Source organism: Neofelis nebulosa, chromosome 2 (genome assembly GCF_028018385.1).
Source record: "Neofelis nebulosa isolate mNeoNeb1 chromosome 2, mNeoNeb1.pri, whole genome shotgun sequence".
Taxonomy (NCBI): Eukaryota; Metazoa; Chordata; class Mammalia; order Carnivora; family Felidae; genus Neofelis; species Neofelis nebulosa.
Window position 1 is genome coordinate 192,280,658 of NC_080783.1, and position 27,737 is coordinate 192,308,394.

Here is a 27,737-nt window from a genome sequence, read left to right on the forward strand (position 1 = left end):
GTTGAGCCGGGAGCGGAGAGGCGGGCGTACGCAGCCTCCCTCGGCTTAGCTCACTATGGGGCATCCAGAGCGTCCTGGTCGCCATGAAAACAGGCCACACCCCCGCGATCTCACACCGTGGTTCGCAAGTGCGCAGGCGCGCGCGGCCTTCCGCGCATGAGCAGTGCTGCTTAGAGCCCGCCAGCCACGGTCTCGGGCGCCAGCTACGCCGCTGCCGCTGTCACTATGGCCCATTACAAAGTGAGGGGGGCGCGGCGTGGCTGGGGGCGTGCGGGCGGTAGCCAGCCGCTGGTCGGCTCCGGGTGGGAATGGGGGTGCGCGCGCAGGTTTTGGGGGCCTGCGGTAGCGAGGCGGAGGCGGGGTTGCCGGACTCCCAGCGCCTTCTTCCTGCTCTGGCCCCTGGGCTTCGGCTACTGACCCGCCGTGTCTCCTCAGGCCGCCGACTCGAAGCGGGAGCAGTTCCGGAGGTACTTGGAGAAGTCGGGGGTGCTGGACACGCTGACCAAGGGTGAGCATGGGCTAGGAGAGGGTTCCTCGTGTCCACGTCGTGCTCCTTGGCGCTGCGTCCCTGTCGGGCCAAGGCGTGGGAAAGGAGGGAGAACAGGTGGGACCTGTCTGGGGTCCAGCAAAGTGGGCCTCGGGGTCCAGTAGGGACTGGCGCACGTCTGGCTGCTGGCTGTCGGACGCCGCTCGAGTGGGCTAGCCTTGCTCACGCTACCACCCTCCGGGCGGGGAGTGAAACTCCTGCAGCTGTTGCAAAGTCCCTCCAACTTCCGTTGCTTTGCCTCGAGTGGCCGCAGCCAGTATGTTTGATAAAGACCTTGAGATCCTAACTCCTCCCTCCTTACAGTTTTTGCGGACCCCAAATTACGTAAAGAAGCATTTTCCTTCGAAAAAAGGGCAAGTGGGAAGATTAACCAGATTTCAAAGCTGTCTATGAAATAACTAAATGAACTCAGTCCCCAAAGTAGGCGATTCATAGTAAATTTGGCTGTGGTTTTTCAACCCCGGTTTCGTAGGCTATACCAATTCCTACTTTGTGCAGGTTTCATAAGTAGGATTACAGTTTAAAGAGCTTGAGGACACATAAAAATGGTTATATTGTTTTCACTTTTTAAAATAGAAGCTATTACACTGTATCTGTTTCTCGGAGGGGGGGGGGTTCAAGACCTAAGATGAGTAAGGAGCTTGAAACTGGAGAGTTCCAAGAGGTGGTTGGGGGTACTACTTATTTCATTAGCTCAGCAATAATGTGAATGCCTGCTATGCATCATTCAACTCATTGGCTAGAACTTGCAAGGGTATAGAACAGAAGAGCTGTCAGGGATAATGACGTGGGTCCACACGAGAGGTGTCTGGGAAAGAAAGAATTTGGTAACTGCTCTTTGGCCAGAAGCAAAGGTTAGGAGACAATTCTGGGAGAATAACAACTTTGGGTCTTAGCAGAAAGCAGGGCTTTTAATTCCCATGCATGGGCTGGTAATTTTGAATTGCTGCCTACGTTAGATTCAGGTACCAGTTTCCCTATCTCGTTGCAATTACACTTCAGCAAACACACAGGAGTACCTATGAAAGTGCTATGCTCTGTCCTCTCTTGAAGTGTCACAAATGCTTGAAATTTCTTTGACACCCCCCCCCCCCTTTAAAAAATTCTGTGGGTTCATTTCTTTCATTTAACCATTTTATTCAAGTCTCTGTTCTAGACACTGGGGATACAGCAGTGGAAAAAAATGTCCCTGCTCTAAATGAGCTTTATATTCTAGTTGAGGGAGACCTAATAAATAAATACATAGTGCCAGCCAGTGTCAAGTGTTATGAATAAGAAACATAGCAAAGGAGGGGCGCTTGGCTGGCTCAGTTGGTTGAGTATCCGACTCTTGATTATGGCTCAGGTTGTGATCCCAGGGTTGTGGGATCGAGCCCTGTGTTGGGCTCTATGCTGAGTGTGAAGCCTGCTTGATTCCCACCCCCCACCCCCCGGTTCCTGCCTGTATTCTCTCTCTAAACAAAACACCAAACCAACCAACCAACCAACCAACCAACCAACCAACCAGCAAAGGGGATAAAGAGCTATGGATGTGCCATTTCATAAGAGGTGGTGGTTACTTCTCTCTCAAGAAGTAACATTTGAGTAGAGACCTGAATGAAATGTGATGTTAAGAGTTCCAGGAAGTTCAAGGAGGCCGGAGTGGCTAGACAGAGTAAAAGAATGTTAAAAGGTAGAGAAGTGACCTTGGCAGGAGGTAACTGAAGATGTACAGCCTTGTGCCATACATGGATCTTCCTTCATGAGACTGGAAACCACTGAAGGCTTCTTTTCCCTTGCTCACATCCACTGGCATCTAACTCCTCAACCACTGCAGATTTCCAGTCTCCTAAATAATGCCAGACAACATAGTACCTACTGATGTGACGTATTTAAAATCTGATGTTTTTCAGCTTCAAACATATGTACTTTACACATATTTAATTTAGAATTTTTATCCGGCTTATTTCCAAGAGGATCTGAAATTGCTTCTAACATTAAAACACTATATGGCTAAAGATAAAGATAAGTCATTTGGAAAAAGAGGCATTTGAGTTATTTTGAGTACCATTTCAACTTCTAAAAATCCCGGCTGCTAAGGCAAAAAAGGGAAACGCGGGGTATGGCATGCTTCTTGTCTGATTAAAAGGAAGTATATTTCATCTATAGAAAAGCACAGGAAACTTGCTATTTACATTATGTTCTGTAATTATCAACCTTGTAGTACCACTGACCAATTTAGAAGCTGAAAGAAACGGGGTGGGGAACAAGAGGTAGAAAAGGTAAGAGTATTCATGTCTTAAAAGTTAGTTGGCAGAGATCGGTGGAAATCAGTGGAAGAAAAAAACAAGTTTGAGTATGTTATTTAAAGAAAAACACTGAGAAACGGGAACCCTCTTGCACTGTTCGTGGGAATGCAAACTGATGCAGCCACTCTGGAAAGCAGTGTGGAGGTTCCTCAAAAAATTAAAAATAGACCTACCCTATGACCCAGCAATAGCGCTGCTAGGAATTTACCCAAGGGATACAGGAGTACTGATGCATAGGGGCACTTGTACCCCAATGTTTATAGCAGCACTCTCAACAATAGCCAAATTATGGAAAGAGCCTAAATGGCCATCAACTGATGAATGGATAAAAAAAATTGTGGTTTATATACACAATGGAGTACTACATGGCAATGAGAAAGAACGAAATATGGTCCTTTGTAAAGCAACACGGATGGAACTGGAGAGTGTGATGCTAAGTGAAATAAGCCATACAGAGAAAGACAGATACCATATGGTTTCACTCTTATGTGGATCCTGAGAAACTTAACAGAAACCCATGGCGGGGGGGGGGAAGGAAAAAAAAAAATAAAAAGAGGTTAGAGTGGGAGAGAGCCAAAGCATAAGAGACTCTTAAAAACTGAGAACAAACTGAGGGTTGATGGGGGGTGGGAGGGAGGGGAGGGCGGGTGATGGGTATTGAGGAGGGCACCTTTTGGGATGAGCACTGGGTGTTGTATGGAAACCAATTTGGCAATAAACTTCATATATTGAAAAAAAAGAAAAAGTAAAGAAAAACACTGAAAGGAGGGGGGAGGAGAGGGTGGTGGTGATGTAGACATACCGACTTCTCAAAAAATAGTGTTGTAAGTACACTTAGAAGAGTAACTATCAGAACTCAGTGCTGGTTGTTAAGTCATTGCCATTTGATTTTTTCTGTCTATATTTTGATGAGTTATTAGAGCTAAAAAACTAAAAAGGAAGAGTGTTGTCTTACAACAGTTTCTTAACTTGGGGTCTAGAGATGCACATTTTTTTGTGTGTAGTTACATTTTTTTGGCTTTTGTCACTTTTCAGAGGGTTCTTTGCACAAAAAAACTTAACCACTGGTTTAGAGAGATTTATATCTGAGTAGTAAATCCTAGGAGGAATTTATTCAGTAGAAGATGAACAAGTCAGTGCTGATGTAAGCTTTTGGATATGAACTGAAGTATGTATTTTAATGTTGATTTAAGCATGTTGATTACTGGTGAAGTTTTTGGTTGGTGGTTATTTAGCATGTTGTGTATGAAACTCTATCCTTGAAGCATATTTTCAATTCAAAGCTTCTTCCAGTAATTATCATAGCCCTGTTGATTCTCTCCAAAAATTTTCTCAAATTTATCTTTGTTTTTACCCCTCCATCACTCTAGTGCAGGTTACTATCTTTTTCAGCTGAATTACCACATCTGCCTCTTAAACTGCTCCTCCTGCCTTTATCCTTGTCCCACCCTGGATCTTCCACACAGCAGTCAAGAGTGATCCTGTCACTCTCCTGCTTAAAACTGTTTAATTATATGCCTGTTGTTCTTAGGATCAAAGTCCAACTGAACTTGCAGGATCTTCCCTGGTCGGCCTCCTGACCACCTTGCCAGCTTCCTTTCCTGCCACATTGTTCACAGCTCCATCTAGCCATACTTGAATTTTCAGTTCCTCAATATGTGTTCTCTTGCCCTCCCCACCCCCTCACCTTCCCATTTTATCTGAAACCCTCATAGCCCAGGTCTCAGGTCTTACTTCCCCTTGTTAGGACGCCTTCCTTGGTGCCCTAGGCTGAGTTAGGTGTTTTTCCAATGTGCTCCCATAATCCATCATCCTGTATTGACACTTGATGCTTCTTCTTCTTTTTTTTTTTTTTTGTTTGGTTTAGTCCTTTGCTTATCTTCTGCACTAGAGTATAAATTTGTTGAGAACAGGGAGGTTATCTGCTGTGTGTGCCATGGCATGGCAGTCCTATCAATGTGCTTAGTGTATAATAGGCACTTAATACTTACTGGGCTGTGGAATATAATTTCAGTCATTCAAATTTAAGACTTTAATTATTGCTTTTTCTGCTTTTTGATTTGCAGTATTGGTAGCCTTATATGAAGAACCAGAGAAACCTAATAGTGCTTTGGAGTATCCTTTTCATCTTTCAAGTCAGAAAAAGGACTTATTTTTGGAACTCTTATTTTTTCACATAGATACTATTTAAAATATTTTTGATGATTGAAAAAGTTACTTTCTGTTAAGTTTTGCGATGATGATCTCTGGGTAAATGCTGGTGGTAAGATGCGGTGACTGTGATCAGAGACATTGATACTACTCTGAGCTATTTCATTAGTTTCATTCAGCTCAAGTAAATTCTTAACTTTGATATTAGTTTTTTAAAGCATCACTTAGGAGCTGCTACCCCAGAAAATCCAGAAATAGAGCTGCTTCGCCTAGAATTGGCAGAAATGAAAGAGAAATATGAAGCTATTGTAGAAGAAAATAAAAAACTGAAAACAAAGGTAAATGTTTTAAAAGAATTCATGTTAAAAATAATTTCACCTTTAATGATTATAAGATCAGAACCTCACTAAAATGGATAGTAGGGGAGGGAGGAGGAGAAATAATCTCAACTGCAAGGCTGAACTGACGCCCTATGGAGAAAACCACAGACTGTAAATAGGACAAGCAAAGTGTAGTCAAGAAGAGGTTCTTGGGAACCTGCATCAAGAAAAACTTGAGAACATTGGTTAATGCTGCTTATGAGTAAATGGAAATTTTGGGGAATCATAAGCAGTTGATGTAAGTAGATCAGTGTAGGGTCACTGCTTTGCGAAAGGCACCTCTTACAGTTGTGTAGTGTGCAATGTGCACAGTTGTATTGTGGTGGCCCTGTAATGTGTTAATTTGTTTGCACTGAATTTTGTCTATTGCTCAAGTTTTTTCTTTGTTTAAATTCCTGTGAGAATCTTCATAAGCTTCAAATTAGTCATCTCTGAGCCTTTGAGGTTTTACCACATTCTGAATCACATAACTTATTTTACATTAGGCAGTTCTCATAATGTGATTTATCTTCTCAACAACCTTGCGAAATAAGTGAGATAGGGACACAGACCATTTTGTAGGTGAGGGAACTAAAGCACAGCGAAGTCTCTCTTCTCGCATCTGACAGCTAATTCGAATAATCTCAATCTCAGCCTAGTGTTCTTGCAGAGAACCAGTTTAGCATAATAGAAAATGCAGTACCTTAAATTATTCAAGATTCCACAACACAAATACCAGTTAACTTGTTGGTTAAGTTAGACCTTTTAAGTCAGACATGAGCTGCTTTTCATTGACTAGCTAGATTAATATATGTTACATTATTCTTTTTTTTTTTGCTTTTTGAGAGAAAGCTCAGTAAAACTTTGGTAAAGAGGAAGAAAGTACCTTATCAGAAGCCACAACATCCTTGGGAAGATACAGATAGGTTGTTGCCTATCAAGTATTTGAGCAGTGCGGTATGAACTGGGATTCAGTTTTGGGTTCCCAGTAATTTTAAAGGTTTATACGAAAAAGACTTTTCCTCAGACTTGATTGCATTAAATCTTAAAGTGTATTAATTTTAAGTGGCTTAAAGAGAGTAGAATATTCTTATAAAGTTACTGATTCAGTAATTAAGTTGAATATAATAGTTAACTTGTTTTGTTATTATGAAGTTTTTTTACCCAATTTAGAATAAGATTCACCTAAACTCCTCTGTCTTTGCCCTATAGCTTGCTCAGTATGAACCACCTCAGGAGGAGAAGCGTGCTGAATAGGAATCTTCTCAATTGAAAAGACACTGACAAAATGGTTTTGTATGACTTGAATAGTTTGTATAGTATATAATCTTTTCTGAACAGATGCTATAGAACTCTTTTAATATGTTGAATTCACCTACCACACTTTAACTGTTATAAACACATATACTTAGAATCACCAATAAAAACTCAATATAACTTTCTTTGGGTCTTAAAAGCAGGAGAATCCAAAGTGAATCCCGAAAAAAAAAAAAATCTAAACACAGCCATCTAATTCATTACCTTAAAAGACATTCTGTTTATTAGTCTGACTAGGAATGATGGTACTGGTGGTATTTTAGCCAAGGAAGTTCAGCATGGAGCTGTTCCTTGGTTTAGTTCAGGATATGAGCACAGGTACCTTCATTCTTTAAAATGAAGCCGACACTGTTGTTTATATCCTCTGTAGGCAGCTGGAAAGATCTGTGTGACAGAAGATGCTTTTGCACGGGTTCCCATGAATCTTCTGCTCTTGTTTATATAACGTGGAACAAATAACTCTTCTTTGCCACCACTCTGCCTTAGATAACCGTGTGTGTGCCAGTGTGAACTCTGACACCACGTGTCCTTCTATGCAATCATGCCCTACCTGATAACGTTGCCTTGCTTTCTCTGTGCTTCATTGGGTCCTAGCTGCACATTGGCCTGTGTTGTTTTTCGATTTGCCATACTAGCAGTTATCTGACTGTAATTTATAATAACTTAAAGCAGGATCACACTGTTCCCCTGCCTTACTTGTTGCTTAGCTGATCACAGAACAGAGGCAATCTAAAATTCTGGGTTCATGCACAAGCTGGGATAAGAAGGGGAATGAGCCATATATCGTGGAAAATTATAGTTTGCGGGTATAATTATACAGTGCTTTTCCCCCTCAAAGTATTTTTCTAGCCTTGAATTCATTTTATCTTCATTATCCCTGTGAAGTAGGTAGGGCAAGTATGAGGGGAGGTTGGGTGCTGAATTTTTAGGCCAAAGACTGATATTAATACAAATTATTTACTAACTGTAGAACCTTGGGCACATCAGTCAACTGCTCTGAGATTCACTTTCCTCATATGTTAAATGAGAATAGTATCTGTGCTGCCTACCTCACAGGGTTGTTGTGAGGGTCAAATGGAATGTATGTGAAGATCTGTAAATGGTAAAGCACTATATTCTTGTTTGTTAGTCTTTTTCCTTTCTTTTAGAAGACCTACAATCAGGTGTTTCATTTTATTGGTCACTTATTTTCCTTATTGCTGACTGACATTATTAAGAATCCTGTTTCATATATTCTAACCCTATTGTTAGAGAACCCGTCTTTATGCTTTGGTCAAAACACACGTAGAAAACAAAGCGAACCGATGACAGCTGATTTAACTAGCAAAAGCATCAGCACTTGCTGGAAACTGTGACCAGGCTAATTGTAAGGGCATTTTAATCAGTCATGTTGGCAAGAATGTGGCAATGGTCTGTCTCTTTTAGTCACAAGTTCGTTTTTGGAGGGGGGCCAGACACTACTGGAAGAACATTCACTGGAATTGGTTTATCTTTTACCAATTTGAGGGCCTCCTACATGCTCAGCAGTGGGCTGAGTGCTGGGTATTATAAAGATAAATGACTTGAAATTAGTTACAAGACATATACATAAGCAATTACAATGTGGGATAGGAAGTGCTGAGAATCATAAGAATAATAAAACATGGCCCCATGGGGATTTTGGAAGAGAGGGAGACTTGGCTTCTTTAAGCAACTGGTATGACAGCCCCTTTGTGGAATACAGACAAGCAGAATTTTTTTTTTCCCTGGCAGCCAACCCTCATTTGCTTTTTTCCCATGGGACTAGTATTAATATTTATGTAACTCAGGTTACTGTCTCTTGTACTATCCTTTTGGACAGAATGGCAACCTGTGGGTTGGTTAACTGCACTTTTACGGAGGGCGGGGGGGGGGGGAGCTGACCTGCTTCAACTGCTGTACCAGTCAGTGCTATTTAAGAACTCAGAGTCAGCCTGGCCTCTGGAGATCTTCTTCATCATTTCTATCAAGGATCTGGATGAAGAGACTATACAAGAAGTTGCTCAGTGGAGTAGAAAAAGGATCTCATCCATTCAGTTCCTGCTGTACTTTAGCTGCCTTGTCCATACAATGTAGATTTCATATCTTGCCTACCTCACAGGGTTGTTGTAAGGTTCAAATTAAATATAATGGATGAAAAGCGCCTTGTAAATTGTAAAAGACTACACATGGGTCACATGGTGTAATGCCAAATCTGTAAATGCCACAAAGTTGGCTGGTTAGTGGACTATATTGAAACAAACTTGAAAAGAACAACTTGGAGTACCCAAAATTCTGGGCCTGCACCAACAAGCTGAAGTGTCAAGTCTTATGTTTAGGTTAAAAAAAAAAAAAATGCAGTAATACAAGTCTAGGCACTAGGATTGCTGACAAAATACTAGTTCTAGTGATTATCAGTATGAGCCACATATACTCTGGATATATATATTAAAAAAATCCATTCTGTAAAGCATAATAGAAGTATTGTCCAGATGCTAAACAGTCATCCTGACGGCTGTATTGGTCATTTTGCATTGTGGGTGCCAGACATTTGGTAGATGTTGACAAACTCACATGCATGTAAAAGACAGTGAGCGATCAATAGAGAGAGGGCATTTGAAAATATAAGGTTGTGCTGCCCAGTATGGGAGCCGCTAGCCACATCTGGCAATTAAAGTTAAAAAAAAAAATTCAGTTCCTCACAGTAGCAACATTTCGAATGCTCAGGCCACACTGGCTTCTACATCGTTGCAGAACATTTCTATCCTCACAGAAAGTTCTATCGGACATCACCATAGAAGCGATGGTCGAAAGAACAGAGTACGTTTTATGTGGGACAGAGAAGATTTAGTGGATAATGAAGACTGCAATCTAATATTTGAATGGCTGTCATGAAAAAGATGAAGACTACTCCTGTGATCCATTTTAAGCTCCAAGGAATGTGATTTTTGGTCTGAATAGGAGACTTGCAAACAAAATCCTACCTCAGTGGAAGCGGCTGCCTTTTGAGATAGTGAGCTCTCCTCCCTTGGAACTATTGAGGTGCATGTTGCATTATCAACAGCCACAGGTGTCATAGGGTGGATTCTCTTTAGGCGAGAGATTGGACTAGATGACTTCTAAGGATGTGTCTGTCCTACCTTCCACTTACAGATTCAGACGTAGCCAAGTCCCAGACTTACAAGAACATGCTTTCCTTTCACAATCTAGAAGTTCGTTTCTTTGGAAGTTCAGTGCCACCACCACCACCTCCATTTTAAGAGGATCTTGGTTCGTCAAATTTCCAATTCTAACTCCTGACAAGGATGAAAATTCCTCTAGCTATCTCAAACGTATTTGGTGAAAGCATTGGCTTTAATTTGCTTTCATTATTCATTCCTTTGGTTTGTGAACTGAAGGTCATAGAAGATGCAATGTTCTATTGGGGGTGGGGGGGGTAAATTACATGAAAAGTAGACTGACTAGGTGGGAAGGAGGGAAAATTGAGTCCTATTGAGTTTAAAGTGGTGGTGGTATCCACTGTCTGTTTTGCTGAAGGAGGATAAGCAGTTCTAGCTTGGCTGCATTTGCTCTCCTCTCAGGATCCCGCTACCTGCTAGAAGGAACTGCATCACACCCATGACTCTGCCTTTGGTTGAGGCTTTACCCTCACTCAGACTGGCTCCTCCTCCCTACCTACCAGATCCATCCATCTAGACCTGCTGAGACACCACCTCCTTACAGACTTTCTCACCCTCCCAACTCCCGAACATTGTTATCTTCACCTTTGACCTTTCCATTTCATACCTCGTACCGAAGCTACTTACGCAGAGATCCGATCTCTATCAATCTTCGAGCAACTTGAGGGCGGGCAGGGTCCGAGTCGGTTTCAGTTTTGTGTCCCTTGTCCCCCCAGGGCATCGCGGGCATCAATAAATACTGGTCGGGCGAGTACCATTGTAGGAGCACAACTAGTTCTTCCCCCAAATGCCCAGAGAGCATCTCCCGTTGCGATGGCCTCCAGAGCTCCTAAGAAGGCAGGGGAACGGCGAGGAGCACCGCGCGTGGCTGGGCAGGACCGGGGTGCTCGCTAGGGCGGAGGGCAGAGGGCTCGGCCGGCCGGGCCACCCTCCTCGTGACTCCTCCTCCCCCCTCCACGGCTCCAAGTCAGGTGATTCCGGGCACGTGACGGGCACCACCTACCCTGCTGCTCCCGAGTGGCAGCTCGGGTGGCCAATGAGGGGCTGGGTCTCGGCGCGGAGCCTATGAGAGCCGGGTTCCAGGGGGCGGGCCGCGCGGCGGTGGCGGCTGCCGGGGGCGGCGGCGGCGGCGGCGGAGTGGGGAGGCGGCGGCCTGGCTTGGCCTGGCCTGGCCTGTCAGGGCGCGGGCGGCGGCGGCTCCAGCACCATGTCCCTGCAGTACGGGGCGGAGGAGACGCCCCTGGCCGGCAGTTACGGCGCGGCGGATTCGTTCCCGAAGGACTTCGGCTACGGCGTGGAGGAGGAGGAAGAGGAGGCGGCAGCCGCGGCCGGTGGGGTTGGGGCGGGGGCCGGCGGAGGCTGTGGCCCAGGGGGCGCTGACAGCTCCAAGCCGAGGATTCTGCTCATGGGACTCCGGCGCAGCGGCAAGTCCTCCATCCAGAAGGTGAGTGGGGCCGCGCCGGGTCCCCCAGGGCCTCTCTCCCCCTCCCGGGGGCTCGGGTGGCCGCCGGGCGGGGGTGGGGGGCCCCGAGGAGGGCGGCGGCCGGGCTGGCCGGTGGGGCTACCCCACCGCGCGTTTTCTTGTCTTCTGGGGAGCGGGGCCAGAGGCACGGCCCGCGTAGGACCCCGACCTGGGAGTCCACGCCCAAGTCAGCTGAGGCCGAGCGGGTCCCTGAAAGCGAGACTGGCTGGAGGGAGGCAGGTGCCGGTGCCACCACCCGGGACCTCCGCCCCCTGGGACCCAGCCCCTGAGTGCTTTTCCGAAACTGGGACGTACACTCCGGTCCCAACTTGGAGAACTTGTCTGACTCCCTCCCCTACCCGGTTTTTGTGTATTCCTCTCACTTCAGGTGGCCTGAGTTTGCAGGGCTTCCCAGGTGAGCCCCAGGGAGCAGCGTCTGGAAGAGCTGTGACTAAGTCACTGGCCATTTTAATGCTTGCTCTTCTTACTACTACGAAGGAGAATTTAACTTTCCTGGGGCTCGGGGGCTGTTATTCCTCCAATTTTAGTACTGGTGGCCAGGCGAGTGTAGTTACTCGTGAAGTCCTCCCGTATGTGTGCCGATACAAAAATCTTCTGAGACCTCGAGAGTATTTGCAGACCTAGGTCAGCCCATTTGCTTTCACTTTGGGTCTGCCAGGAACAGATGGAGGGCTAGACCCTTCTTAGTAAGGGGGAAATTGAGGCAAGATTGACCACCTCCCCTAGCCACCCCCCCCCCCCCCCCCCCCCCCCCACACACACAACACACAAGTGAGCTGGTATTAAAACGCCAGATACCCGGTCTGTTGCCCTTTCCAGTCTGTTGCAAAGGTCTGTCCACAATAAATCTGTGATATTTTGTAAACGTGATGGCTTTAAAAAGTAGCCTTCTTCCGAAATTACTGGATTACTGTGTTGTGTTTACTTCCCAATTTACTGGATTGCTGGGTTTTATTTATCATCTCACTTATTGTAGCAAAATTTGAGTACGTTTATGGTAGGGCTTTAGCAAACTGCACTTCATTCTTCTCAGTTGTTACTCATTGACTAGACCTTGGGAGTAACCACCTATTTTCCTTTTCTAGAAAGTGACAGGGACAAATTAGCTTTATGTTAGAATTGTATGGATTGTGATTATCCTGATTCTCAATCATTACCTTTACTATTTCTTCTTTCATGGGAGCTGTTTTTCCTTGTCACCTCCCCTCCACCCATGTATCACTATTTCCCCCCATATATCACTTTCTACTTGGTATAATTACTGTCTGTTTTATTTCTTCCACAAGACTGCAAACTCAGTGAAGACAGAGTCTAGTCAGTTACATTTCTAATAATTTCCCAGAGCCTGATATAGGCATCCCAGTAAGTTTTCAATGAACAAAAATCTTAAACTTTAGCTGTAAGTGTTTGTAATCTTAAAGCAGATTTTGGCAGAATTAATAAGTTTAACAGAAAACAAAACTAACACGAGAGACATTGCTACAACTAGGATTGAATATGGCGCAGAGAAAATAGCAGAAAACTTTAGCTCCAAAATAGGCCTGATGGAAAGTAATTTGGTGTCTTCTCATCTCTCAGAAGCCAAAGGGTAGTGAGTACTGATGGATACACCATTCACTTTTTTATCTCTTTAAACATTTTTGCTGTAGGATCACGTTTTTTATATGTGAATTCAGAGTGGAACTTTGACCTTGAAATACAAAGTTGAATAGTTATAAAATTATCTTCTTTCTTTTAACAGGTGGTGTTTCATAAAATGTCACCCAACGAGACCCTCTTTTTGGAAAGTACCAACAAGATCTATAAAGATGACATTTCCAATAGCTCCTTTGTGAATTTCCAGATCTGGGATTTTCCTGGGCAAATGGACTTTTTTGACCCAACTTTTGACTACGAGATGATCTTCAGGGGAACCGGAGCGTTGATATATGTCATTGATGCACAGGTAGTTAGGAATAATGATGTTTACTTCTTTTTTCTGCTGTCAAAAGATGTAGAAACAAAGGAAAGTTGTTTATCTTCTTTTATCATGTGCTTCTTGCTGCTTATTTCTTTGCCTGTAGAAGTCTTTGCGGTACGAGAGATGCAGCCACAGAGGTGTGTTGGGAGCAGGCATGCCATTGTGCGAGTGCAGAATAAGAGGTGATTAGGAGATAGTGGCTTATTTATTATCTTTGAGTTCCAGTTAATGAGCAGGTTTCCACTTTTATTTGTTCGTAGTGGATATTGCTGTACTTCATTAACTATCATAATAGTGATGTCACTCACTGGAAAAATCTCCTCTTTGCCCTTAATATAAGGAGGACGAGGAGAACTGAGTAAATATTAAAGTGACTGGTTTCCTTGGCTGTCCAAATTGGGTTTAGCTCAACAAGCATTTATTGAGGGCCTAGCACGTGAAAGGCACTGAGAAGGATGGGACATGTCCCTGTCTTTAAGAAGCTTACTTTATATAAGCTTAAACATCAGTCGGGAATGCTTTCTGAGTGACAGGCTCTGTAATGGATGCTTCCACATACCTGGTCCAATTTAATTTATTCTTCACGATATCGTGAGGTAGGTATGGTAAGGCCAATTTTTATGAAGAAAACTCAGATCACAAGTTTAAGCAACCTGCTTAAAGTCACACATCTAATAAATGGCAGAGCTGGGATTACTTTTAAAAAATTCTCTTGGGAAGACATGTCCATTTCCTTATATTACCAATATATAAAAATTGCAAGCTTTAACTTGGTAATTACATTTTTTTATCTGGAGAGTTTAAAGATTTAGAGAGATTAAAGTATGTTAGTGTATTTGAATGTTTTGAGTATTTGTGAATAATTAGGATAATATATTTTCTATGGTTGGGGAAAGAGGTGGTTTGAGGCTTTCTTAACTCGTTACTGACTTTTACAAGATTTCTTTTTAAAAAAATATTTTGTTCTGACTTACAGGATGACTACATGGAGGCTTTAACAAGACTTCACATTACTGTTTCTAAAGCCTACAAAGTTAACCCTGACATGAATTTTGAGGTTTTTATTCACAAAGTTGATGGTCTGTCTGATGATCACAAAATAGAAACACAGAGGGACATTCATCAAAGGGCCAATGATGACCTTGCAGATGCTGGGCTAGAAAAACTCCACCTTAGGTAACAACATGTGTGTTTGATATGAGAGCCCTGAAAAATGTGTAAATGTATTCCCATCTCTGTCATTACAAACACGTAGCTTTCTGTTACTGGTATATCCTTCCCAAAGCTGTAATGTTCTTGATCTCTTCTATGTCGAATTCAGTTTTGGGAGCCTGATGTTATTGAGAAGTTACTTTCCCGGTTTTTTGCATTTTCCTGGAGATTGAAGTCATGTTAAGTGTTTTCGTTGGTGCTTGTAGAAATTCATCTCAAGAGACTGGGATCAGCCTGTTTCCTCATGGCATAAATCTGCTTTGGGACTTCCCTCTCTTGGTTTCATCTTTTTTTTTTTTTTTTTCTTTCTTTTTGCCTTCATTCAAAGACTCTGTCACATTTGTTGTAGAACTCTGCTAGCTTGATTCTTAACAGTATATATATATATACGTATATATATATACGTATATATATATATATACGTATATATATATACGTATATATATATGTATATATACGTATATATATATATATATATATACACACACATACGTATATATATATATATATATTTTTTTTTTTTCAGTAGGAAGGGTCTTTTAAAGAGGATATGGTTTCAAATCTGGACTCTAATGTATCTTTTGTATGTTTTTAAAACCAGTTTATGCTTTTATGAATCTCTAAAGCTTGGGTTAGGTGAGTTTAGTCTATAAATCTGTTTAGGGTTCCTGTTAAGTTTAAAGAACTGATTCATAGTTAAATATAATTAAAAATTATTACTTAAAAAAACACCTACTAGATAGGATTGATGGTTTATGTGCTTGTCTTCTGAAAGTATATGAGCAATATTCTATATTTTGTAATTTTTTGGTGGTATAGGTAGATACGAGTGATAAAAAGTACCCAAGAAAATGTTCTCTTGATGATGTAAAAGCTTAAAGAGGAAGTGGGGAGACACACGTGTAGCTATTTCCTTATCCCTGGTCTGTTACAGTGACTTCCTTATAGGCTCAAGCCAGTCCCCATCCCTATCCCTAATATTCCCTAGGGTCTCAGGCTCCAAGGTCTTTCAGTTATTTTTCTAGGAGGTCCTGTAGAAAAAAACCTCATTGGTCTATAGTTTGCCTGGATTAAAATTTTAAAAGTTTTATTAGTAAGTCACACTTAAAAAATTATTCAATATTTGTAAGAGAAAATGAAAATGCATCCCTATTAAATTCCTCAATCTTACTTGTTGGGAATCTACTATTAACAGTGGATTTTAGGCCGTGATTGTCCTGTGTTCCCTAGTGCCCATGGGAATTCTAATCTTTACACTACTTCTGTGTCCCTTTCTGGGGCAGCCCACCCCAGTGGTACATGCCATCCCTTTCTCTAGTTCCTTATAGGGCCTTAGGCCTTGTTAACCTCTAGAATTCTGCATCTAGCTTTTGTTAATTACTAGTATACCTGTGGATTAGGCTTCATTTGACTTCCAGTTACTAGAAACTCAGCTTACTAAATGCCCTGTGTGTCTCAGGTTCTCCATGTCCCCATCTACCTCCAGGTGTCACAGACCTTGCAGGATCTTCTCATATTGCTAACCTTCTTGCCTACAGGAAACAATAAAATGCTCTTTTGTCCTTAGTGCCTTTAGGGGCTCATCTTGGTCTCTCTCTTTCATTGCTCTAACATCTAAAGGCAAGCCCCATCTTGCGTAGGGTTAGGGTCCTAGGTCAGCTCCTTGAAAGTATTTTTAAATTACCCGTAAAGTGTGAAATCCACAGTTCTGTGTTTCTGACTTTAATATAAGCTTGTAAATAAATAGAACAACTGTGTAATGAAAAGTATACTTCCTGACCTAAAAAGCAGGTGAAATTGTATTGTTTAAAATGTTAAAAAGTGTCTCTTTCTCACATGTGTTTTGTTAAATCTATAGATATTACTTCTCCGCTGTATGTCCTTTTAGGCTACCAGATTCCTGTTCCATTCTCAATAGGGCCCTAGCTCCTATCTTTCTAAATATGTTATTTATATAAATTCTAAGCATCAATTGTGTTCATTTGTGTATTGAACAAATATTTATGAGCACTGTTGAGGGCATTGGGGTTATAGCTATGAGCAAGACTGTCAAATCTCTGTCCTCATGAAGCCCGCATCCTGATGAATAAGACAGCTCAAAAGTACTTACAAATAAGTGTATAGTGTAATTTTAGGTACTTAACAGTGCTATGAAGAAAATTAAATTAGGTGAAAGGGGTGCTGTTTTAGGTGGGGGGGGGTCAGGAAAGAGCTTTCTGAGGAGATGACATTTTAGTAGAGACATGAATTACATTCTTATTTAATAAATGTCACCCTTCTCTGTCATCTCTTTTGGTTTTTATCTTGGTTTTTGTCCGTTATTAGCTTAAGAAATCAAGCTGTTTGGATCAGGTTGCAAAGAATTAGGTGAATATTCAGGTTTCTGCATCTGGAAATGCTTTTCTGGGTACTAGGGAATTGCCCTCTGTGTAAATGCAGTAACGGGATGGATGGTTACAAGCCAAGTGGGGAAGCTGCATTTGTGTAAAAAGGCTTTGTCTCAACTTCCTGAAATGAAATGATAAAAAACTTAAAATTTTATATTTTATGATAATTGTCACTTTATTTTCCAAAATAATCAAACTGTGTTGTGTTTTTCAGCTTTTATTTGACTAGTATCTATGACCATTCAATATTTGAAGCCTTTAGTAAGGTGGTGCAGAAACTCATCCCACAACTGCCGACTTTGGAAAACCTATTAAATATCTTTATATCAGTAAGTGAGCTAATTCACTACAGTCTCTGATTCCATTTTCTTGAATATATTTGTGTTATCAACGTCTCCAAAAACTGGCTTGAATTAGTCTGAATCAGGCCGAAAGACTAATGACACACTTAACATGTAAAATAAATCATAAGAACATTAAAAAAATGGCTTGAGTTATTTTCTGAGCACTTTAGTGCTCACCCTTTTGATCTTAAAATGGACTAATGAAAAATTTCTTCATGATTTCTTAATTAATAAAAAATCTTCATGAAAAAAATCATAATATCTGTTTCCTGCGTGAGGAGTAGTAACTGGAAAAGACTGGGTTTTGGGAATTTGACGCCTGCTTAATCTCTGCTTTATTGGAGGTCACATTGAAAAATTGATCTTTTCCTTTCCTTGCTAACTGTAATCTTAGTATCATATTTCACCTTTCTTATTTTGAGGATTCAGCTTAATAAAACAGGATATTCCTTCAATAAATTTAACATTCAACCTTTATATTTCCCAGACATTACTTTGAAGGACTCAGCATGTAGTGATCCCCAGTTCTTTTGGGCTTTGGGGTATGTTAGATGTTGACATAATATTAATTCTTTTATGTTTTGCTAATTGCCATGGAAAGCCTTTCTGGTAGCAAGGTCATTCAAATCAGAGATTGATTATTGTAACAAGAAAGGATTATTGAAAATGTAGGATGGCTTGATTTTTGGAGGGTTTTTTTTTTTTTAATTTTTTTGGTGGCATCTTAGCAAATGATCCATTTAAGTAAAGGAGGAAGAAGAAACAGATTTAGTGCAATCAAGTTAGTAAATCAGAGCAGAGAAATAATTCCACTTTTATTCCTTGGATAACAGAAGTGTCTCTGAACCAAATACCTTTTGATTTTTTGGTATGGGGTTGTACATTTAAAAATGTCCTTTTGTGTTAGTCATTCAGGATATTAGGTAAATTACAAATTTTGATTCTTAAAACTGACACTTGCCCAATTTTGTTTTTCCAAGAATTCAGGTATTGAAAAAGCTTTTCTCTTCGATGTTGTCAGCAAAATCTACATTGCAACAGACAGTTCACCTGTGGATATGCAATCTTATGAACTTTGCTGTGACATGATTGATGTTGTAATTGATGTATCTTGTATATATGGGTAAGTTACGTACATATTTTTGCAAGACCTCAGACAGATGGAAAACTACCTGTTCAGTTTGTCAGAGGGATTAATTTCTGAGGCTTCTAGCAGGTACTGTGTGGAGTGGAATTGTTCTGACCATAGTTCTTCAACTTGGAACGTGATTTCTCTGTAGATGGACTGCTATATCTTACTCCTTCAGAGAGGATGGATAAGAGCAGTTGAAAAGGTGTGCTAATGCCAGACTTCATTATCACTGAAAGTTTCTGCCATTATTTGGGGGCTTTGCACTGTGTCTTCTCCCTTAGGGACTTAGCTAGATCAAAAAAGTAGATTTATTTATTAAAAACATTTGGAATAACACAGTAAGTCCTGGTTCCTAATTTAACTTCAGGCTTTGTGGGAATGAGGGATCCTTAATCTTTCATAGAGCTCAGAAACAGGAAATCAGAATTTTGGATGTCAGAACTCACAAATAGAAAAATTTGACCCACACATCTATGTTTCCAAAATAAATGTCTAAAAAAGTGTGTGACTTTATAGAATAGTCCAGAGGATGAGTGAAAACTCTGGAGAATTACTGTTATTTCAAAAGCCAACAGCCTCTGTTGCTTATAAGAACCCTGATCCCCCTCACATATTAACATCAGCACTCTCAAGGCACTTTCTGACGCTCTGACATTACCTTTGTTTTCTGGTACCTGTGTCCTTTATCTGTTCCTCTCTCCACCTGATCTGAACTCTTTTTTCATTGCTCTGTTCCTGCCCTTCACCTTGGTCTCTCAGCCTGATTTGTCCACGTCTTTCTCCAGCTGCCTCTGAGGAGGAGAATGCATTTCTCTTACCTGTTCTTTACCTGTCTTCTATTTCTATTTTCCACTGTTGTGCTTACAGGCTCTCCTTTGTTTTTTTTTTTCCCCATAGTAAAAATGTGATTTTTGTTTATTATATTATTCAGGAAAGTTTCTTGTTCCCATTCCTAATTTTGAAAATGGACAAATAGAACTTTTGCTTTTTCTTTAAAATAAAATTTAATAACCCCTTTTTTTATAATTTAAAAATCAAATTTAGTTGCAAAATCTTTTTTTTTTCAGTGTAAAGTACATTGTAAAATACATTATACATCATAAGGCATGTTATAAAAGAGAAAATCTCCATTACCATTCTTCATACAATCCATGCACGCACTTTGGTGTGTTTTATTATTATATTTGCTTCCTACTTGACTCTTGATTTACATCTTTTGAAGGATAACTACGTATAATTCTGACAATTCTAGTAAAATAAAATAGGTTTCAGACCTGAAGGCTCGCTTCGTAAGCGAGGATTAGGATTCCATGGTGTGTTTGACAGACTCTCTTCATTTTAGTTTTTATGCTTCCTCCTTTTTCCCCGATGGCAGCCCTCTTATGTTGGGGCCTTTTTTATTTGCATGCGATCAGTGCAGATGAGTTATGACTGAGGAAGACTTGAAACCTGTTGAACTCCGTGTATCCTAGGTAAATAAGGTGATGGTGTGAACACATGGAATATTGCATCCTAGTCTGGGAGCCGTATTTCTTAAATGAGAACCTCTGTTCCAGCATATTTAAGCCAGTAATTTTTCTCAAAAGACACTTGGGAAACTGGGTAGAAAGACTCGTCATTGTGCAAATTAAATGTGACAGAACACCTCGCTGGGAAACCTGTAATGAATATTTTCTTTTAAAACAGGTTAAAGGAAGATGGAAGTGGAAGTGCTTATGACAAAGAATCTATGGCAATTATCAAGCTGAATAATACAACTGTCCTTTATTTAAAGGAAGTGACTAAATTTTTGGCACTGGTCTGCATTCTTAGGGAAGAAAGTTTTGAACGAAAAGGTAATGGCATTTTAAAAGGTTGTTTTTATTGGAATTTCTTTGTCCTCATTTGTTAGGCTCTTGAAATAAGGGAAAATAATATTGCAGTGTTAGAGGATTATCAGCTCAAACTACTCTTGTCCCTTCCTTTCCATGTATAGTCCAGTCTTTATCCTTCTTTCGATCTTTGATGTTGAATCAAGTGTTTAATTCCAGCCTTTCTTATTTGGGGTCCTTTTAATACATGTCCAAGTGCTTGTTGTTTGGCTTCCACCCGAGTCTGTGCACCGAGGTTTCTTTGGCAGGTTCCCAGGTCCCTTCCTGCTACGCACAGTGGCCTTTCTTCATTTTGTAGCCTCTTCAGCCTTCGGAAGCATATGGCCCTGCCAGTCCCTCCTTTCTGGAAGTTTTCCTCTCTGTGTGCTTCCCTAACGCTGAGCTCTCCAGGTTATTTTATGTATTTGTTTCTCTGACCACCTCTCAAGTTTCTTCCGGCCATTTTTCTCAGCCTGAGCATTCTTCAGAGCCAAGTCTTTCTGCTCGCTTCTTCACTTACTCCCCTGGCCAGCACATCCAAGCCGTGGCTTCAGTTAATTTTCTCTATGTAGCTGATTGAAATATTCACATCTCCAGCTCTGACTTGGGCCCATATTCCAGTGCCACGTTTGGAGCTGTCAGTAAGACATTTTCATTTCATTTGACTATTATTGTATGTGGTGTCAAAACTGATGAATACTTTCACTTCTGTTTCATGACCCTCTTGGCTACCTACTTTTGTTACTAGTTATGATGGTTTCTGGTGTCCAAGCTCAGATATCTTGTAGTCAGGTAACTGTGTGGTGGCATTGCTGATGGGGCCCTTGCACATCATTTCACAGAAGGTATTCTGTGTTCTCTTTTTTCTATTCTTTTCCTGTACTGTTGACATTGAATTTTCATCCAATCTTACTATTTGTTTCTTGGGTTTCCTTTCTGTTTCTACTGTCAGTGACTCCAATCCAGGCCTGTGGTGCTGCAGTAAAGTCCTGTTTGAGGTTATGCACTTGGCATGTGTTTTCAGAGCTTTGGTATGTGTTGTCTTTTATTCCAAAGGCAGACTAGCTTTCAGAAAATGACTTTCATCATGTTGTTTGAGTTCTCATGGATCTATAATAGCTCTCTGCTGTTCACTGTAACAAGTCCCTGCTCCTTCTGCATTTTTAGTAGTAATTTAATATTGAATGAATGAATATCATTTCACTAATGTTACTAAACCACATCAGATACACAACATTTTGGGGTAAAACAAAAACGTGTGTATTCCTGAGCTTCAGAACTAAAACATGGTAGAGACATACTTGTCTTTTATGTATTTCTCGCTTGAAGTCTCCTTGGCACTATGTTGAATGTAGTATTTGGTTTTCCTATGTATGGTTTATTCTTTACTTTGTATCTTCCTTAACATAGAGCTTCGTATTGTGTATCTTTGTGTAAATGATGTAAAAACGTAAATGGTCTTCAGCAGCTTGCTTGTTCTTTTCACTCAAGATCTTTTTTGAGATTTATTTGTATCGATAACATGTATGTTCAGTTCATTCATTTTCTCTCCACACCATACTATATGGATTGAATATACCACAATTTATTTTCTTTTTGCTGGACGTTTAGATTATTTTTAAAATCACATACAGTTTTGCAACAAATATGCAGGTGTGACAAATGAACACATTTGCCTTTGCACATGTGGAGAATTTCTCTTAGGATGTATTTAGTAGTGGAGTTTACAGAGATGTATTCATACAACCTCAGCTTTATTAAACATTGCCTTCCGAAGTAGCTTTACTGGTTTCGCCCCTGGCAGTACTGTGTGGGAGTTCTTGTCACTTCATGTCCTTGATAATGCCTGTCAATCTGGTAGGTGTGAAATGGTATCTTATTTGGTTCTAATTTTTACTTTAATTACTAGTTAGGGCAGACATTTTCTTCATGGCAGGTAGCTTTTATGCCAGTTCTTATAAGTTCTTCGTTCTTCTCCATTCTAATCTTAAAAAACAAAACCAAACAAAAAACAGCCAAACTTGGAAAAAAGGGGGTGCCTGACTGGCTCAGTCAGAAGAGCGTGTGACTCTTGATCTTGGGGTCATGAGTTGGAGCCCACATTGGGTATAGAGATTACTTAAAACTTCAAAAAAAAAGTTAAAAAACAACCACTTTTTGGTTATGGAAACTTTCAAATATATACAGAAGTAGAATAACACAGTGAATGTCCATGTGCCCATCTTCCTGCTTCCTGCTTTTCTGTTTATCCTACCAGCCAAATCATTATTATTTTTTACTCTTTTGTTGTGGAAACTGTCAAAAAAGTAGTGAAGATAACATAATGAACCCCTTTTATTTATCCCCCAGATTGGATGATTATCAAAATCATAGCCAATTGTACTTCGTTTCTGTACTTCTTTCCTACTGGATAATTTTGGAACAAACCTCTGGCTTGATCAAATAATTTTGTCTATACAGATTTCAGCAGGTATCTCTAAGAGACAGTGTCCTTTTAAGAACATAACAGTAACATTAATAGACATTAAAAAAAAATGAACGGTGGTTTCATAATATCACCAAATCTCTGGCTAGTGTTCAAGTCTCCCTGATTGTCAGTTTTTTACCATTTTCACAGAAGTCCATTTTAATGTAATTGAACTTATCAAAACTTTTATAGTTTTTTTTTTTTTTTTTTTCTGAGTCTGAAAGACCTCCCAGATTTGGCTGTAATCTCCTTATTCATACTTGATTCCAGCTGCTTCCCAGTGAGAATTCTCTGTCCCTGTCTGCAGTCATGCCAGTGTCTTCCACCTGTGCTATCTTCTCACTGCCAGCTCCCTGCTGGTTTTTTGGTGATATTGCCCCTCTTTCCTGCTTAATTAAGTCTTGCCTGTACCCCCAAAGTTCTGCCTCCTCCCTGAGGCTTTTTCATTGGCTGCTTTTGCCCTGCACTGGGCTCTCCCTCCTTTAGACTTCTTTGACATTTATAGTCGTTTTGACACCATATTGTGTGTGTGTGTTTTAAGCAGTTTGTTTATTTTGAGAGAGGGTTGGGGAGGTACTGAGAGAGAAGTAGTAAACGTACCGAGAGAGGGAATCCCAAGCAGGCTCTGCGTGGTCAGCGCAAAGCCTGCTGCGGGGCTTGAACCCACACACCATGAGATCGTGACCTGAGACGAAATCAAGAGTTGGACCCTCAACCAGCTGAGTCACCCAGGCGCCCCTGACACCATGTTTTGACTGGTTTCTTGTGTGGTTGTCTGTATGTCACAGTGTCCTCAAGGGCATTGATGCTTCTTCTGACCTCTGTTCTTCTCACTGGCTCCTGTTCTCAGCTCAAGGTCACCTCATGGTCCAGAATGGCTCCTGGAACTCTGTATTCCACACAATAAGGAGGAACAGGGCTGGGGAAAGAATGCATCCTTTTCCTTCTAAGGAGATTTCACAGAGGTCCCACATGCTTCCACTTATCTCAGTGGCCAGAATTGGTCATGTGGCCGTACAGAACTACAGGGAAGGCTGGGAAATGTAATGTTTTAGCTGAGCACCACTGTGCTCATCCAAAATTGGGTTTCTTTTACTAAGGAAGAATGGATTTTTGGTAGGTAGCTAGCCCTTTCTGTCACAAAACAGAACTGTTTGACCAAAATCTTGTTTGGAAACCATTCAGGAAACAGATGAAGGCGCTGCCTTGCTGAGGAGCAGGTGGAGGCTGCCTGACGGGCCTCTCTGGTGCCTCCCAGACCCCAGGCCTCTCCTGAGCAGTGTGCCAGGTTGCCGCGCGAGCCGTCCCCTTCAGCCCTTCGTTGGCCACCCGAAAGACTTGTAAAAGGCAAAGCCTGATAATTTGAAAAATGTGTTACTTTCACTTTAGATTTTATTGTAAGCTTTCTTAGCACATTTACCTTCCTGGTTGTTTTATTTATTGACCTGCTTTATTCCCAGGCCCCAGAGGTAACGAGTGTTAACAGTTTGGGCACATGCTTTAGCATAGAAAATTCCTCATAAAATTCCTATGTGTTTTTTTTTAAATACATACCAATCATTTTCTTTTGTCGCTAAGTATTTCCTAATGGCTAATTTCACCATTGACGTTCAGGGGGCTTGATCTTCTTTTTCTCTCTTGCAGGTTTAATAGACTACAACTTCCACTGTTTCCGAAAAGCTATTCATGAGGTTTTTGAGGTGGGTGTGACTTCTCACAGGAGCTGTGGTCACCAGACCAGTGCCCCCAGCCTGAAAGCATTGGCACACAATGGCACGCCGCGAAATGCCATCTAGCCTGAATTCCAGCTGTCGGGGCTCTGTGCCAGCTTACTCTTCACTCCAGGGTCAGATGCCACGTGCTACAGGACATGGGAGTTGCCGCTTGTGGGAATCCTGGTGCCTGTCCCACTAGAGACGAGGGGTCGAGTTTCTCATTTGGATGAAAACCCCTTCAACCAGTGGTGTGCAGCTGAAGCTACTATTTCTTTTTTTTTTTAAATGGCAAGAAAGAATTCTAAAGACCCCAGAACTCTCCTCTTTGGGGTCCTGTGTTAAGTAGTTGGGATATCTTGGACCTGGAGATAACACCACTTACCCATCCTTACCGGAGAATGTTGCTGTCGATTACCAGTTGGAAATAATAGAAAGAACTGAATTTTTATATGCTTCACTTAGGTTTTCATTTGAGTAGTCTCTAAAAATCCTGCCTTGCTTAAGTTCTAACACTGCCTCTCAGATTTCAAGTTTGGACGTTGCACACCTAAGACCTTTTAAATGCATTTGCTTGCTAACTCAGAAGACACATGGTCTGACCGCAGCAAAGGACATTCCTGTACTTGTTACCGAAGAAATGAGAAGGTTTTATGCTGCATCAGGTCTAGAGCAAGGCTCCACAGTGGCTGCTGCATTAGTTCTCTGGGGAGTGTTGAGGAAGAAACTTTAAGACAGAAGACAGATCTGCACCTGTGTTTTGGGTACCAGATACCTGGGTTCTTTCTCCTCCATTAGATAAGTGATCATGGTCGGTGTAACAATGGGAATTGAACAAATTTGTTTTCCCCACAAGCTCCTCCTCCCAGGGGAGAAATTTCATCATGTCGTTGAAATACTTAGCTCCCTTTTCTTTAAACTTGGTACCAGCCGCTACACACCTTTTGTTCTAAGCTGTTTAGATTCTTTAAGAATTGCTGTTTTGTTAACCATGAATGACCCTAAGGCACTGGTGGGCCGTCCACTGGGAGTCGGAGAGAGCACATGGCGCCACAACATGTGTCATTAAACATACTTTGTCTCCAGTATTCTGACACCAAGTGTCAACTGTGGTACTTTCTTCACTTAGGATATTAATTCGTAATTGTTTCTTTTTGTTGATGGTTGATACCCTGTCCGTTGATTTAAAGTTACACATTATTTTTACTCGACATGCCCAGTAGTCCTGTATCCAAAGCCACTGGACCACTTGAGTACATAAGTGCCACTGTTTAATGAAATATGTATATTCAGGTCTGTAAACCTAACAGTGTGACTTGAAGTGCTTCCTGCAGATGATTCTGACTGTTGAGTATTTACATGGACCATGGCGATATCCAAAAGAAAACGCTTTTATATTTATAGATTATTTCACTGAAGTATATAAAATGGGTATCAATAAATGTATTTACTCCAAAACCTGTTTTTTATTTTGCCTCAGCCACGAAGACAGTGGGGTGATGGAGCATTGGGTTGTCTCATTTTACCCATTTCTTTTGCTGCCACGTATGGTTGACATGCCATATGTTTTAGGATTTCAAGCTCTGTCCTGATGCAGGAATTTCATACCTGTGTCCAGACCTCTCTCCTGGCCCCTTTCTGCTTAGGGTGGGGAAGTCTAGGCCTCCGTGAACGTGGTTTTTTGGTTGTGTTTCATACCGACAAATTTCTCTCATGGTGGGGAGTATTCAGGGTTGGCACGACTGATGTGTTATATCTAAAGCCAGGAAGGGGTAAGGAGATGAATTAAGTACAACGCCGTATACAAAATTTGTGCCAATTCCAGTTTGTTCATTTCTTCTAGTGACTGGGATACTCTTCTTTTTCTTTTTTTTCTTTTTAATTTTAGAGATGGGGGGTTTGGGGGGAAAGCAGGAGATGGGGGAGTAGAGAGAGCATCCCAAGCAGGCTCCACACTCAGCGTGGAGCCTGATATGGGACTTGATCCCACAACCCTGGGATCATGACCTGAGCAGAAACGAGGAGTTGGACATTCAACTGACTGAGCCACCCAGGTGGCTCTGGATACTCATTTTTTAATTTTTATTTTTTTCAGTGTTTGTTGATTTTGAGAGAGAGAGTGCAAGCACGAGTGGGGGAGGAGCAGGGAGAGGAGGGAGAGAGAATCCTAAGCAGGCTCTACATTCCATGCTGAGCCTAATGCGGGGCTTCATCTCACCACTGTGAGATCATGACCTGAGCTGAAATCAATGAGTCAGATGCTTAACTGACTGAGCCACCCAGGTGTCCCCTAGGATACTCTTATTGACCCTTAAATGTCAGTTATGTTGATCTAGTTAGGTGGGATCTAAACTGATTGGGGTATACATTCATTTATAGAAGGGAGGAAGATGGATAGAAGTTGAAAGATTTAAAAAAAAAAATGTTTATTTTTGAGAAAGACAGCAAGAGGGGGAGGGGTAGAGAGAGGGAGACACAGAATCTGAAACAGGCTCCAGGCCCTGAGCTGTCAGCACAGAGCCCGACGCAGGGCTCAAATCCATGAGTCGTGAGATCATGACCCGAGCCGAAGTTGGCTACTTAACGACTGATCCACCCAGGCGCCCCGAAGTTGAAAGATCTTTTAATTTTCATGATCAGATGACTTTGAAATGGAAAGCGCATAAACATTACAAAAAGAACCTCCTAAAATACCTCATCCTGTATCCTTTTTCAAATTATGGAAACTGAAGTCCAGAGGAGTAAAGAATCCTTGTCTGGAATCACAGATGGGATGACCATATAAATTAAACTCCAACCCAGGATGCTGTTGAGAGTGGAAGGGATGCCATCAATAATTATGCCAGAGTGATGGGTGTAAACTGGCACTGCCTTGGAAAACCAAGGTTGGCCAACGAAGTCCTCGATGTAGTTAGTGTGCCATGGGGCCTGCGTTCCGGATGTGACGGCCCAGGGCTGCCTGCCCGTGTCTCCGGCCTCAGGCTTCTATCGGTTAAACAGAAATAATGCCTCAAGATGAGTACACCATGGCCCACAGGCGCCCAAGAAAAAATTTTCTCCTACTGCTATGGAAAATTATAAATTCAGGAGTGACTAAGGAGAAAAGTTGAAAAAGGGTGAAATAGAGACAGTGAATGAGGGAGACAACTCAGGATGAAAGGAAATGGAAGAATCCTATAAAACTATTAGGAAGGGGTTGCCTGCTTATCTGTTCCAGGCTACCTCAGAGAGAACTGCAACCTCTCTCTCTCTCTCTCTCTCTCTCTCTCCCTCTCCCTCTCACACACACACACACAATGAAGTCCCAATATAGATGCTGAAGGTATTTGTCAGTTAATCTACCTCCTACATG

General features: G+C 41.5%; 2 protein-coding genes and 1 long non-coding RNA gene across 3 annotated transcripts in view; 2 read left to right on the top strand and 1 right to left on the bottom strand.

Moving 5' to 3' along the window:
• The window catches only part of LOC131504978 (uncharacterized), a 29,955-nt gene extending 19,142 nt beyond the window's left edge, over window positions 1-10,813 (bottom strand). Inside the window, exon 1 of the long non-coding RNA XR_009258219.1 lies at window positions 10,466-10,813. This is a non-coding gene — a long non-coding RNA (uncharacterized LOC131504978). The remainder of the gene's footprint in view (window positions 1-10,465) is intronic.
• Window positions 125-7,785, top strand: MYCBP (MYC binding protein). The gene is made up of 5 exons (XM_058717992.1): window positions 125-240; window positions 436-508; window positions 4,902-4,950; window positions 5,195-5,324; window positions 6,558-7,785. The coding sequence occupies exons 1-5, from the start codon at window positions 226-228 to the stop codon at window positions 6,600-6,602; spliced, it is 312 nt and encodes a 103-aa protein (XP_058573975.1). The 5' UTR covers window positions 125-225; the 3' UTR covers window positions 6,603-7,785.
• A 123-nt stretch (window positions 10,814-10,936) lies between the features above and the next one.
• RRAGC (Ras related GTP binding C) lies at window positions 10,937-24,668 on the top strand. Its single transcript, XM_058717984.1, has 7 exons — window positions 10,937-11,282; window positions 13,063-13,266; window positions 14,258-14,457; window positions 17,095-17,209; window positions 18,205-18,347; window positions 20,043-20,191; window positions 24,318-24,668. Exons 1-7 carry the CDS (start codon window positions 11,046-11,048, stop codon window positions 24,467-24,469), a joined length of 1,200 nt encoding a protein of 399 aa, XP_058573967.1. The 5' UTR covers window positions 10,937-11,045; the 3' UTR covers window positions 24,470-24,668.
• Window positions 24,669-27,737: the final 3,069 nt, after the last annotated feature.

Excerpts from the sequence above, each read along its gene's own strand:
- MYCBP (XM_058717992.1), top strand. Across the intron at positions 509-4,901 it reads GCTGGACACGCTGACCAAGG|TATTGGTAGCCTTATATGAA; the intron begins GTGAGCATGGGC and ends TTTGATTTGCAG. Across the intron at positions 5,325-6,557 it reads ATAAAAAACTGAAAACAAAG|CTTGCTCAGTATGAACCACC; the intron begins GTAAATGTTTTA and ends TTTGCCCTATAG.
- RRAGC (XM_058717984.1), top strand. The coding sequence starts at position 11,046 with ATGTCCCTGCAGTACGGGGCGGAGGAGACGCCCCTGGCCGGCAGTTAC. Across the intron at positions 13,267-14,257 it reads TATATGTCATTGATGCACAG|GATGACTACATGGAGGCTTT; the intron begins GTAGTTAGGAAT and ends TCTGACTTACAG. Across the intron at positions 20,192-24,317 it reads AGAAAGTTTTGAACGAAAAG|GTTTAATAGACTACAACTTC; the intron begins GTAATGGCATTT and ends TCTCTCTTGCAG.